At 42.7% G+C, this 13,624-nt stretch overlaps 1 protein-coding gene across 1 annotated transcript in view; it reads right to left on the reverse strand.

The window, feature by feature from the left end:
- msh3 (mutS homolog 3 (E. coli)) overlaps positions 1-13,624 on the reverse strand; it is a 73,710-nt gene that overhangs the window by 53,785 nt on the left and 6,301 nt on the right. Inside the window, exons 5-11 of the mRNA XM_050052019.1 lie at positions 11,871-11,987; positions 11,665-11,782; positions 10,623-10,762; positions 10,247-10,413; positions 3,794-3,903; positions 2,259-2,373; positions 1,599-1,683 (exon numbers count right to left, since the gene is read on the reverse strand). Coding sequence (XP_049907976.1) covers positions 1,599-1,683; positions 2,259-2,373; positions 3,794-3,903; positions 10,247-10,413; positions 10,623-10,762; positions 11,665-11,782; positions 11,871-11,987 — 852 coding nt within the window. The remainder of the gene's footprint in view (positions 1-1,598; positions 1,684-2,258; positions 2,374-3,793; positions 3,904-10,246; positions 10,414-10,622; positions 10,763-11,664; positions 11,783-11,870; positions 11,988-13,624) is intronic.

Consider the following 13,624-nt stretch of genomic DNA (forward strand, 5'->3'; position numbering starts at 1 on the left):
GTGCCGTGTGTGTGTGTGTGTGTGTGTGTGTGTGTGTGTGTGTGTGTGTGTGTGTGTGTATATTTACGTATCTCTATGTGGGGTGGAAGGGTTGGGTTTTCTCTTTTCTTTTTGTTTTCTGTTTTGGATCTTTGTTGTTTTAACCTCTGTGAGGCACTTTGTGTTACTGTTGTATGAAAAGTGCCATATAAATAAAGTTGATTTGATTTGATTTGAAAATAACAGTGGCTTCTCTTGTATCATAGCATTACTGAACCCATCCTCCTCCACTGCACCACCTGCTCTTTCACCACCGCCCCAAAAGAAACAAGCTCCTGAAAATCACCGATATATCTTCTGAAATAATTGGCCTCCCCACCCCCAACCTGCCAGCCCTCCTTGACACTGCCACCACTCGCAGAGCACTGACCAAAGCACACAACCCCTGCCACCCCCTCAACCCATGCTTCACCCTCCTCCCGACTCTGCAAGAAATCTCGCTTTGGGAGTAGTTTCGTGCCCTCAGCAATTAATTGCCTTAAAGAGCCTGGGGTCACTGTAATAGAGCTGTTGCTGTGATGTTCTTGTTTGTTTCTGTATGTTGCTTGTTTTGAGTGTTTGACTGTACAGACTGTGAAGTAAATTTCCTCCAGAGAGGACTATAAAGAATGGATCTGATGTCATTGACACTGCCCATATTTAGTCAGAAACCAAAGTATTGGACAACTTACTCAAAAAAACAAATGTCAGCTTCATGGTGGCACAAAAGGAAAAGCTGCCAGGCTCCCGAGGCTCTGGAACAATCTTCCCGAGGAAATCAAGTCAGCTGAGTCAGTGATTTCTTTTAAGTCCCTTCTTAAAACCTACTTCTATCGGAGAGCCTTTCCTGATTTAACTTGGGTTTTAAGTTCATTTAAAGTGTATTTATCACTTGTTGTTTTCATGTCTTGTCTGTTTCAAAAATTGACATGTAAACACTTTGTAACTGTTTTGAAAAGTGCTCAATAAATAAAGATCATTATTATTATTTACCATCAGTAGAACATTTGAGAGAGCAGGCTGCCACACACAACTTAAAAGCAAAGATTAGACCCATTTTTTTTAAAAGGACTTGGTTTCAGCTCTGTAAAACACGCTGATAACACAGGTTTTCTTTAAGATATTTTTAGGGCATTTAGCCTTTAATAGACAGGACAGGTAAGTTTGAAAGGGGGAGAGAGAGAGGGATGACATACAGCAAAGGGCCACAGGCTGGACTCAAACCCGGGCCACTGCAGCAACAGCCTTGTACATGGGGCGCCTGCTCTACCCACTAAGCCACCGACGCCCCGTTAACACAGGTTTTAAAAGAAAAACATTTGAATGCTGTGTTGCTTTAACGGGCAGCACTGAGAGACTTTACAGGCATGCAACTGACTGGCAGTTTGCTTATGACCTCCCTTCACACACTTTAGACTTGAGTCAAGAAGACAAAGTGCAGACGGCTCTGTTTGGCAATTAGTATACACACGAGGATTATGCAGTATGGTGCAGTGTGAACCATTTATCATCTAGACAGACCCCACCCTTTCATTACGCTTGACCAGTTGCCATGACTGCCAGCTGAGACGTGCTGTTACCTGATTGTTGAGGATCTCCAGGTTCCTGAGGGTGGCGGCACTGAGGGCCATATTCTGCGACTCACAGGACAGACGCCGGAATGAGCTGCACGGAGTAAAAAAGACTTATTAAAATACAGCTGCATAATGAAATGATCAATGAATCAATGGGAAGAGATGTAAAAATGTGATGATAGAATTAAGAGTGTGTAATTCTGTGAATGAGATCACAGACAGGAAACTTCCTGTTGGCGTTCACATTCAAAAATGTTGTACATGGTGAACAGAAGGGGCTAACAGCTGCATCACAAATGTGAAATAAATTATAAAACACATTGTGGTACCTTCCTGTAAACTGTAAATCTAGGATAGGGCTGCAACTAACGACTAATCTACTGATTATCCTTTTAGAAAAAGCCATTCATAATTTAGTCTGAGTAACATGAACAAAAGAAACCCTGCAAAATCTCTCATTTACGAAGTTGGATGTTTGGCATTTTTTACTTTTTTTTCTTGAAAAATTACTGAAATGATTCATCAGTTATCAAAATGATGGACAATTATTTTTCTGTCAATCAACCATGTGATTAATTGACTCATCACATTAGCTCAACCCAGGATTTCAGCGACCAATAGAAACCCTGGATAATTGCGCTGTGCAAAGTGTGTGTGTGTGTGTACCTTTCACTCCTGAGAACTCTTTCTAGGTTGAATTCTTGGAGGTAGAGGATGAGCGGCCCCAGACAGCAGATCACTGGGCTCTCCAGGGATGCAACACTTGACAGAGAGCGAGAGCCTGGAGGGCACAGACACACAAACATGCCACATTTTACAGATAAAACACAGCCATGACTCACAGGCCCACTCCTCAGACACATCCAGCGCGTTACAGCTGAATGGCTGTCCTAGTCTCAATGGACCTCATTCACCATTAGTTTTCTCTTAAAATCATTCTTAAAAAAGGTCAGAAGAAAAGTGTGTGTGAGATTTATGATGTTTTGTTGAAAGGCAGAATTGTTTACACCTGTGTTCTGATACTGATGAATCCCACTGTCCTCGTAAACTGAAAGCGCGTGTTGGTCCTAATTGGCATAGGTAAACATCCTGCAGATAAAAATGCATGAGACTGCAGGGCTGTGTGTACACAGAAATTGAAGAAGAGGCAGAAGTAAAAGAAGAAGACAAAAAATGTCCAACCTAAGTGTAGAGCACCGGACTCCCCCCGGTGTCAGTAGTGGATTTAAGACACCACAAAAAGATGCGTGAGATGCTAAAAATATGTGTTAATCAACCACTTGACTTGCAAACCACAACCTTAATGCAATGTAGTAGCACCATTGTCAACACAGCACACTCCAAGGTGGAAGGTGGACTATTTCACGCAATGTTTCTGTAAGTTATCAATAACTGGGAATGCTGCTTGTCACTTTTTGTCCTGCACATCCGAACGGCCTTAGTTAGTTACCATTACAGAGATATCCAATATTCCTCTTAATACCTCCCCAATGTCTGATGAGGTGGACATGATAACCCTTCATACACATAACTTTATTCATCGCTACAACAGTAAATACTTTTTCTCTAAGCTGATAGGAAGTGTGTGCTGCTCATGTGAGCATTTTTGATGAGCGCCTCCGTCCAGTTCTTTCATCTCATCACATTTAACCATAGTTGTCTTTGTTTCTGTTGACGGGCAGTGGCGGCTGGTATGCGATAAATTTAAGATTTGAGCCATGACTCCTTCTATTCTGGCTCCCAATAACACAACAAGACGACATATTCAGACTCCTATGTAGCCTACAGCCCTGTAGTGGAGAGACGTGTTTTGCCTCCAGCTAACAAACTGACATTGTGACATCGGCCCTAAAAGGGTCTTTAAATTACAAAAATATAATTGTAATTTAAATTCTATAATATTTTACAACTGTAGAATGTAAATACATAAACCAATTATTTCACACAAACATGTCAGCACAAAATGTGCATATGTGTGCTCAAGTGTATGTAGATTCTGTTTTTATCTAAGAACAAATCCCAAATAAGAAAACACTAGTGCACATCAGAATCTTGGCAAAACTGTGTAAGTGGCTTTTTAGAAGAAGTTTCTTCTTTAGAATGGTCAGTGAATGAGGCCCGAGACTGTGTGAGTAACTGAAGGGAGTATAGAGTAAGAGATTGAAAAGAAAAGAGGCACATAGTAGCCCAGACAAACACACCTTTCTCCTGGGTGTGGCAGTAGAATTCGGTGGCTGTGTTCATTGCGGAGGCGAACTCAAACTGAGCGCTGTCCCTCTTCTCAACTCTCACCCGGTCATCAGCCTGAGCGCTGGAGGGGAACAACATGACAGCATTGATTCAAGAGGTCAGTGGGGCCTGTGACTGTACGCACAGACGAACGAAGGAAACACAACATCCCATATCTGATCGTTTTCCTGTCTGTGAGAAAAATTAGACGCAGTTGCACCGCATGTTCAAACACACACACACACATACACACACACACACACACACACATAAACACAGTTTCCCTGAATCTCCCTACTGCTCCATTCACTCGCTCGGTGTTGCTGCTTTCAAGGACTCGTCGCTTTGTCCGCTCTGTTGTTGCCAGGGCAACCAAGGCAAACACGTGGCTCTGGACGCAGTGCTGGAGCATTTTCTTTCTTCCGTTTCCTAATGCTTATACACACACACACACACACACACACACACACACACAGAATAATCATCATCTCTCACTCCAGTCACTGGTCAGACTGGGAGCAAAGATTGTATAAAAGTGATCAATAGACCGTATATTGTGCCAGAGGTGCAACTACGACCATTAATCATTTAACCAGTCAATTCAGCCATATTATGAGGTTTACAAGAACAGCAACAATTGCTGGTATTGATCCAGGAACAGAAGGGTGCAGCGTAGCATCTCTGCAAAACCCTGACAAGATATAGCATTATGAACCTGGGGTTTCTCAGCCGTCACAACAATGAAATAACGTTTCAACAAGAGTCAACAGCGACGTTAGCTGCTTTCCCTTTTATAGTACTTGGGTTTGGTTCGTCACTGCAGATGTGTAGTGGTGGGTGCGTCACATTATGCAGAGTTTTCTTTGCTTTTTTTTCAAATGCTCAGAGAAATGTGACGCTGATAATCAATCAAAATCAGGGTTAAAGGTTAAGTCAGAGATGTTGTGACCCAGAGAGCAGAGGTCAATATGCACAACAGATTGAGGCGCTCTCTCAGTATCTATGGCCCTGTTTACACCAGGTGATAATGTGCCTCCTGGGTGATTGGATCGCAAGTGGCCACATTCTTTCAGCGGTGTGTGCGCTAATTAGAGGTGGGTGATTTAACAAAATAAGTGATACAGTTTTACTTGTTAACCAGTTTGCCTTCAAATAATAAGTAAAAACTAAACAAAAATGATCTCTGAACAACAACAACAAAAACAACAGTAACTCAGAGTGAGATTCAGATTCTGTATACAATATTAATAGTTCAACAAAATAAAATCTACCACAATCTGAATTGTTTTTTTCCCACCTGGACCTTTATGCTCTGCCATTTCTCCTCTAATCATCACGCTGTAACCTGTGACAGGCTGTTAGGATACCACAACTATCACACATTCACATTTATGTATTTTTTTTCTTGAGCCGCAAGGCACATAGGTTTAATCACTTGACTCCTGTGTGTGCACGGCGAGAAAGGAGAAGGAGAGACACTGTGCTGCTGCCGGAGGAGCCGCTGAATGAGTTCCCTCTGCAGGGAGGGTAACTCGCCGTAACTCGCTAAAAGAGTCTGACAAGTTCTGGGCTGTTAATAAAACATTCAGGACGCCACAGTTTACTCCACACTACTGAAGCTGACGTGACATGACATCAGTATGTCAACAGGTCGAAATATCGCAAGCATCACGATATGCATTTTTCATATGATATTAAAAATTATCTCAATATTATCGTGAACGTGATGACACGGCACAATCCTAGCGCTAATGTGTCCTTACTGCTTTGAGGGACAGCCTACTCAACTGACATCATTGCTCATCTGACGCCCTACCAGATTAAAAAAAACCTGGGTGTTAGTTAGTAGTTGCACTGACACAGAGGTGAAGGACTGTGTGCAGCTGTTAAACGGTCCCAGCAAACTCACATCAACAGGGAAACGGCTAGACTTAGTTGTTGAACCCATTAATAACCGTTCGGTAATGTTAGCCCTGTGATGCTAACAGTTAGCCCTGTCACTGTGTGTATGCAGCCGTGCAGATTCTCACCAACTCACCCCAGCGTGGAGCTCACACTCATGCAGCAGTAGTCTCCTAGCTGAGCTTGTCTCATGATAAACAAAGACAGAGAGAAGCCCCTTTCCCACTGCACAAAGAACACACTAACACCCACTAACATCTGGCTTCTTTAGTCAGTGGGAAATGTTATATCGGCAGCTCAGATTAGCTTTTATTAGCAGTGATTAAACTATGACTGGGTGGATGTGCTAGTTTTAGCCCCTTTGCTAGCTGTGGTCCACTGGCAATGGAAAACGAGCTTATTTTTAGTGGCAAATCCCGGGTTTAACCTACGTACACGCAATAATTTTGGTGGACAAGGGGTAAGAGGGAGAGAGGCAAGGATGGGTTGCCAATCAATAGGCTGTGCACAACCCTACAATTAACTAAGATTTTATTCATTTCAAATAGTAAACGCTGTAAGTGTGCATTTAGCACAACAAACCACCCGCTAATTAATAAAAAAGCATTTGCTCTGTGCAAACAAAAATAATGCAGGTGTTTATTTGCATTTGGAGCGGGGAAGTGAGATTTATTAACAAGTGGTCAGCCCAGACGCGTGTGGAGACACAGCCTAATGTCAGGTGGGAACAGACAGACTTCCAGCTGTCCACTTATGATCCGATCACCCAAGATGCATGATAATACCAGATGGAAACAAGCTCAATTGCTGTAGGATGAACACAAAGCTCTGAGAGTGGGTGTTTAAATCTCCACACACACACACACACACACACAGATAAAATACATATATTAAGTCTTTTGGTGTTTGTGCCTGATGCATGACTACCGTCTTGTCATGTGCCCAGGATGTAAGAGTTCAAGAGTGTCAGGCATCGACTTAAAATCTTTGGGAAAGTGAGAACATTTGTGTTGACAGCGTCAGCCAGTGAGCTTTTCAGCCCCTCTGATCCCCGTCACCGCTCTGATCCTGACTCATGACTCCGGGCTGGGGATGAGTAAAGCAGCCAATACCGCACCTAGCTGCTCCCAGCCTCCCAGGGACTCATTACCTGCCGCTCCATGGACACACATACCTCCCGTTGCCAAGGGGCTCGTCTCGTCAGCCCACCCCAGAGACACGGAGGCTGTTGAGATAACGTCAGCGGCCACAAAAACCCTGTTTTAAATGCTCACCTGGGTGGGTCTTAATGTTAACAAGTGTCAGCGCTGAGGTCTATCAAAACATCTATTCAGAATAATCTATGCATTTAAAGTGTCATCAGATGAATTATGATTGAGAGAAAAAAAACTAATTACCTAGAAAAATATCTTGGGAGGTCGCCAATAGTAGTGATCTGTGAAGGGCCTGTGTGAATATGAATTTTCTGTCTGAGCTGAGCGAAACAAAGCTGCCCTGTATTTGTATGATACAGGCTTTGAACTGAGAAGAGTCTTGTCTCTGATGAGCACAACGCCAGAGAGCAGTGCTGTTCAAAGACAATAATTGGACTGGCCTTTACAGGTCTATCTCCGCTATAATCACTCAACAGGAGGGGTAGCGAGAAAGAATACAAATGAACCAAATTTTCCAGAATGAAATTGAAACAGAGAGGGAAAAAATGAAAAAGATACAAAAAGTAGCCACTGGAATAAAACAGAAGATGGATAATGAGAAATGTGCCCCATCAAAGAGTCAAAGACAAAAAAAGTAGCAGACATCCCTTCTATTTATCCAACCATTCCCTTCTAATCTAATCCACTCTGCTCCCTCCCACTCCCTCATTTCATTTTCACAGCATAATGCAGTCATAGGCAGCCTCAAGAGGAACCCGTCCCCACTGGTGTGAACATGCTGGGTGCAGACCATCGGCGAATGGTGGCACGTTGGGAGGCAACAGGTTTCTGAGCCATCAGTTTAGCAGTCACTGTCACTGACCATGTTAGTCAGCCGGCTAACAAAGGACAAACTGTTTGCTCATTTTGATATTGTGGTTCACACAGCAGCCTGCGTGCGTTAAATAAATGTCTGCTTCTGCAGCAGAGTCTCGGCTGAAGCTTGTTAGTTCAACATAAAAGCTGATGACTCCCTGTTGTACCTATGCTGAGCTTCTCACTGGGATTCGACTGCTGCCAAATGTCTGTGATTATCTGAACTGACGGTGATACAATTTTCAAGTCTATTAAAAAAAATAGTTATCCAAAGAGGCATTAAATTAAGGTTTCAGTCTGTAGAAATTATTCCTGTTCACACTGCCCATGAAAGGAATACTTAACCCAGTAAATGAAAATTGGTATATCAATTGACCTTTCGCTAAGCTCCGCCCCTTTGCGATGGTCCGACAGGCTGTCAGAGTAAACATGGAGCCCACACTGTAACTAACTGCACTCCCTGAAGAAATACTATCATATTGTTGGAAAACTGAAAGAGTGATTCCAGAGAGAAGCAGACAGAGGGGTCTACAGTCTGTGTTTGAAGGATATATCCAGGATGTCAAACTGACTCAGCAGCAACAACAGGTTAAAAAGACAAAGATAGTTAGAAGCTAAAGCCGAACTATAGGCTACAGATCACAGTGTAAAAGTGAACCACCACATCACTGCTGATCGCCACATAAGACAATGAATATAAAGGGAAACTTCACTGATATTGAACCAGCTGTGTGGCATCGCAGTGTGTGCAGATGAACAGTGTTTGGCTTCCACCCTGTGCCACCGCTAGCGGTCAGACCTCCGCCACGGACGGGCAGGGGTCAAACAATGTTCATCTGCGCATAATGCGATGACGCACAGCTGGTTGAATATGAGCAAAGTTTCCCTGCTCCCTTCACTGGTTCCTGTACAGCAGGGTCGGTCTTTGTTTCACTGTTATAATCATTACAAAGCAAAAGCAGCATGTGTATACATTCAGTAGGCTATATCTTCAGTAGCTAGCTAGCTAACCCTACACTTTTCAGGGTTTGATTTTGGTTTTGGAACAGGGAAGAAACGTATATAGTTTTCCAACCTCTCCAGGTAACGAGTATCATTAATACATACATACATTTAGCACCAAATCCACAAAACCAGCCTGAAAATGAAGGAAATCTGAATCAATGGAGCACAGCTGTGTTGTTGTTGGACCCTGGTCTGAGCTGGCCTGATGCTACGTTATGATTGGCCAGTCTGCGTCCGAGGCAGGACTTAGCAAAGAGTCAATTGGAAATTACACCTGTTTAAGCCTCATGTTACCTTCAGATAAGTTTTGCTGGAGAGAACAAGGACTGTAGATTTTGTTTCCTACCACTTACACAAAAACCACAATAAAGGTATATGATGCAAGAACTGTCTTTTACCTTTTGAAAAGTGTGTCGCCAGCAAACTTGAAAGGCAACCCCAGCTTTGTCCACTTGGTGTTTCCCTTTGCTATATTTGCTTTTCTATATATGCATATTTCATCGCCTTGTCTGGATTTTTGTAGCTTCCACTTAGATGTCTGCAGCTTACGGTCTGGCAGTATCGTCCCAAACACAGCAAAATAAGGAAACAACAAGGAAGAGGGCAGAGTCTCTGCAGATAAATACACCACCACACACTTGTAGTGGGTCGTAAGTGATGACAGAGTGGGATTACTTCTGTATATTCTGTATTGTTTTAAAGGAGATTCCTGCAGAGTATACCTTTGAAAAAGGAATCTTTTACAGGCCAATAAGAACAAGAGGAATGATTACAGCAAGCATATTAGTCTGGTGCCTTTCCCTTCACTTCTCTATGTCAGAGCATCCACTGACTGTTATTTCGTCACTTGTAAATGTTGTACAGTAAATGTTATTTACACTGTAAAACTAGGATACGATTTTATATCCATGTTTATCTTTAGTTTCCTCTATTGGACTTCCCAGCAGCTGCAGTTTGGATAAAACAGCGATGGACTTTATTACTTTGGCCCTGAGTAAAAACTTCTAAAGCCTCACAAATACATTTATCAGCATTTGAGCCTGCTGGGGCCTTTAGGGCCAACTTTTATTAACTTTTATTAACTTTTAACTTTTTTTCAGCATTCATAACTACTTTACACGTTTGATGAATGAAACAAACTCAAGTTGATACATCATGACAGTTATTTTAAAAAAAAAACCCATCCATTTATTTGGCTTTATCCTGATTGGACCCTGGTTGGAAACTGCTAAGCCCTGCGGTGAAACCCAGCATGCTGAGGGCCATTACCGCACAACCCCTCAATGAGCCTGCATCGATTCCCTCATCCAGACTGAGCCCAGAGAGCTCCAGACAAAACAACTGTCTACCTGCCGCGGGGAAATCTAAACACAATCCCTCAGAGTGACACAGACTAAACTGACACAACACACACACACACACACACACTCTTTTGTAAGCACACTGAGAATAAACTGTCATGTAGTAAATGGGTACAGGCCGCCCCCTAGTGCCCAGACAGCAGATTACCTTGCATTGGCGATGCTCTGCAGGAGCCTGCTGGTTTGTTCGGAGAGGTCAGAGGGCACCAGGATCTCCACAGGGTTGATCTTTAGGACACGACCCTCCAGCTCAGAGCGAGACTGACCATCAGGGAAACAGTCCAGTAACACGTCACCTGTGCTGGGTTGAACCGCCTGCATACATAAACAAACGCATAAAATTAATGCACACAGTGGTCTATGACATAATGCCTTTACATCAGGGGTTCCCAGCTGGTGGGTCGTGGTCCAAAACTGGGTTTAATTGCTAATTTAATTAACTATAAATATCAATCCGGTTAAAACTGAAAGATGTGATAATGTGCATTCATAGATTTTTAAGAATTAGTACTCATCAGCCTCACCACCAGCCCCACAGTGAGCTGCTTCTTCAGTTTGTCCCAGGTCTCACTGATGCAAAGCAGGAAGCTGTCAGGCGGGTCCAACACCACGTCACCACAGCCTCCCTCCTCTACATCCCCAAGTTTGCAGACGGGGTTCACATCTCAAAAACAAATCTGTTAAGGACACTGCTTGAAGCGCAAAGAGATTGAAAAAGCTGTTTTAAAGGACTCTACTTTGCAGTGTTTTTGTGTCTAAGTGTCTAATGGAGACAACATTTTTTGAAATTGGTCCACTCGGCAATTTACTTCCAATAAAAGTGCTTGTTTTTGCCACTGACAGGCTCAGATTATTATTACAAGTGTCTGACAACATTACAGAGGCCATCCCTGCAGAAATAGACCTTTTATTGAAGAGTAAGATCCTTTTTGTTTAACCAGAAACAGCCCCAAAATCACCATTCCTAAACCCACCAGACTCATTTAAAAAAACAGCAATTTTATAATCGTAGAACACACTTGGTTCAAAGTCGACAGAAATAAAATAAAGCCAATAAAATCCATCTTAGTTCACCTTTCCACTGTTCCAACAATCATCAAATCTGGTTTAGTTAAAATAAACCCTTAATTCACCCAGTTAGATGTGAAAATATGCTGGATCTATACATGCTTAAATGATTATTTATTTAAATGGAGTCTGGTTGGTTTGCTGAGGGTGAGTTTGGGGCTGTTTCTGGTTAAACAAAAAGGATTTTATTCTTTAATAAGAATGTCTGTCCCTGTAGGAATCCTTTCCATAATGTTTTCAGACACTCGAAATTATAGTCTGAGCCTGTCCGTGGCAAAAACAAGCACTTTTAGTGGATGGAATTTGAAGGTGCGCATATGCCCCAGTGTACATTGCAGGCTTTATCGCCGCCAACAGCTGCAGAAAAATTATTGTCTCCATTAGTCACTTAAAGACAAAAACAGGCAAAATAGAGGCCGAGTTGAAATGACAAAAGTTACCCTTCAAGGGGACACACACACACACACACACACAGATATTCACGCTGTATAAGGATACCCTCTCCCACCAGAGTGGACTTGGTGTACAGAGCACTCAGCTGACGAGCGAACAGAGCGTTCCTATTGGACCCTGAGGCCTTGATCGCCGACGTCTCCGTCTGCTTAACCACACCAACCTAGAAGTTAAAGACAATGTCAAAATAAGAAACACTGCGAGTCTAAACAGCTTCTAAATATGAGCAATACATAAGATATGTTCCATACCTTGTGTCCGTGGGACACCAACCGTCTGACATGAACAAACAAACGGTGTGTGGGGATGCTGCACGTCATGAAGTTGTGATCCAGGTGACAGACGATATTCAGCTCCTTTGCAGCAATCTGTCGACACACAAAGAAATGAGGTCTGTGCTGCCTTAAAGGATAATGAAGGCCAAGTTGAGTGATCAGACATATTGGTTTTGGGTCTAAAATTTGAATCTATAATATAGTACTGGCATACAAGTTGTTTTTTAACCTGAGCATTCAGATATCAGGAATTATCAGATAAAAAGAAATCATTTTTTCCTATCCACTATGACACCGATTTAAAAATATACTATGTAGCAATAAGTTACCAAAAAAACACCTTTTATACAGAGGGAACACACGTAACAATTACATTTATACCTGAAAATATTCTTTAACCTTCTGTGGTGCACATTATGATGCCAGATGGTAAATAAATTTTGGTGATGTCTTTTTTTTTTTGTCGTAAAATAGACCATGTATAAAATTTCTGTTTTTTTAAATGGAGTCTGGTGGATTTAGGAATGGTGATTTTGGGGCTGTTTCTGGTTAAACAAAAAGGATCTTACTCTTTAATAAAAGGTCTATTTCTGCAGGGATCCCACCCGTAATGGTGTCACTTATAATATGAGCCTGTCAGTGGCAAACACAAGCACTTTTATTGGAGGTAAATTGCCGAGTGGACCAATTTGTCTCCATTAGACACTTCGGCACAAAAACACTGCAAAGTAGAGTCCTTTAAAACAGCTTTTTCTGTCTCTTTGCGCTTGAAGCAGTGTCCTTGACAGATTTGTTTTTGAGATGTGAACCCCGTCTGCAAACTTGGGGATGTAGAGGAGGGAGGCTGTGATGACGTGGTGTTGGACCCTCCTGACAGCTTCCTGCTGTGCATCAGTGAGACCTGGGACAAACTGAAGAAGCAGCTCACTGTGGGGCTGGTGGTGAGGCTGATGAATATGAATTCTTTGAAACTATGAATGCACATCATCACATCTTTTAGTTTTAAAGCTATAGTGCATAACTTCTACAGGTCCGTAAATGTCCATTTCACCCAAGCCACTACTAGAGGAGATGACACAATGCTGATTAAGCCGATCGGCTCCTCTAACATCTCGCGGTATTTTTCAATATATATCATTTTTAGTTTGAGTGTCGACCGGCGACATTCCTGCGCTGGCGCACAGGAAATGCTTCCTCACAACAAGAAGGGAGAGCGGAGAGTGTCATAGTTGAGAGGTAGAGCGCAGGTAGAAAGAGAAAGCAACATGGCGGAGAAGTGGCCGAGACACGGTTCAGAAGTGGATCCTACCACAAAGAAAAAGCCTGGACGTTCGGCTGAAGGTCTATTAGCAAAGAAGGAAAGTGACCGACGGAGAAGGCAAACAAGGATTTGTATCGGTGTCGCTTTTCCTCGGTGGAGAGCCCTGAAGGAAGAAATTGGCTGAGGGCAGACACGGATGTTGCCTTGCTGCTGTTGGATAAGTAAGTGACTTGGTTTATAATTATATTATGAGTAGTATGTGTTGCTGTTACATGTACTGGACCTAGTACTTTATTATTTTCTTGGAAATGGTGCTATGAACGCAATGTAATGTTAGCAGCCTGGTGTTCGCCACGTTGTGTAGCATTGTGTACATGGTGTGAAGCGAGTGTTACTCTGTGTACACGGTGTGTGGCGACTGGCGAGTGTTACTCTGTGTACGGTGTGTGGCGAGTGTTACTCTGTGTAC

Source organism: Epinephelus moara, chromosome 8 (assembly GCF_006386435.1).
Source record: "Epinephelus moara isolate mb chromosome 8, YSFRI_EMoa_1.0, whole genome shotgun sequence".
NCBI lineage: Eukaryota > Metazoa > Chordata > Actinopteri > Perciformes > Serranidae > Epinephelus > Epinephelus moara.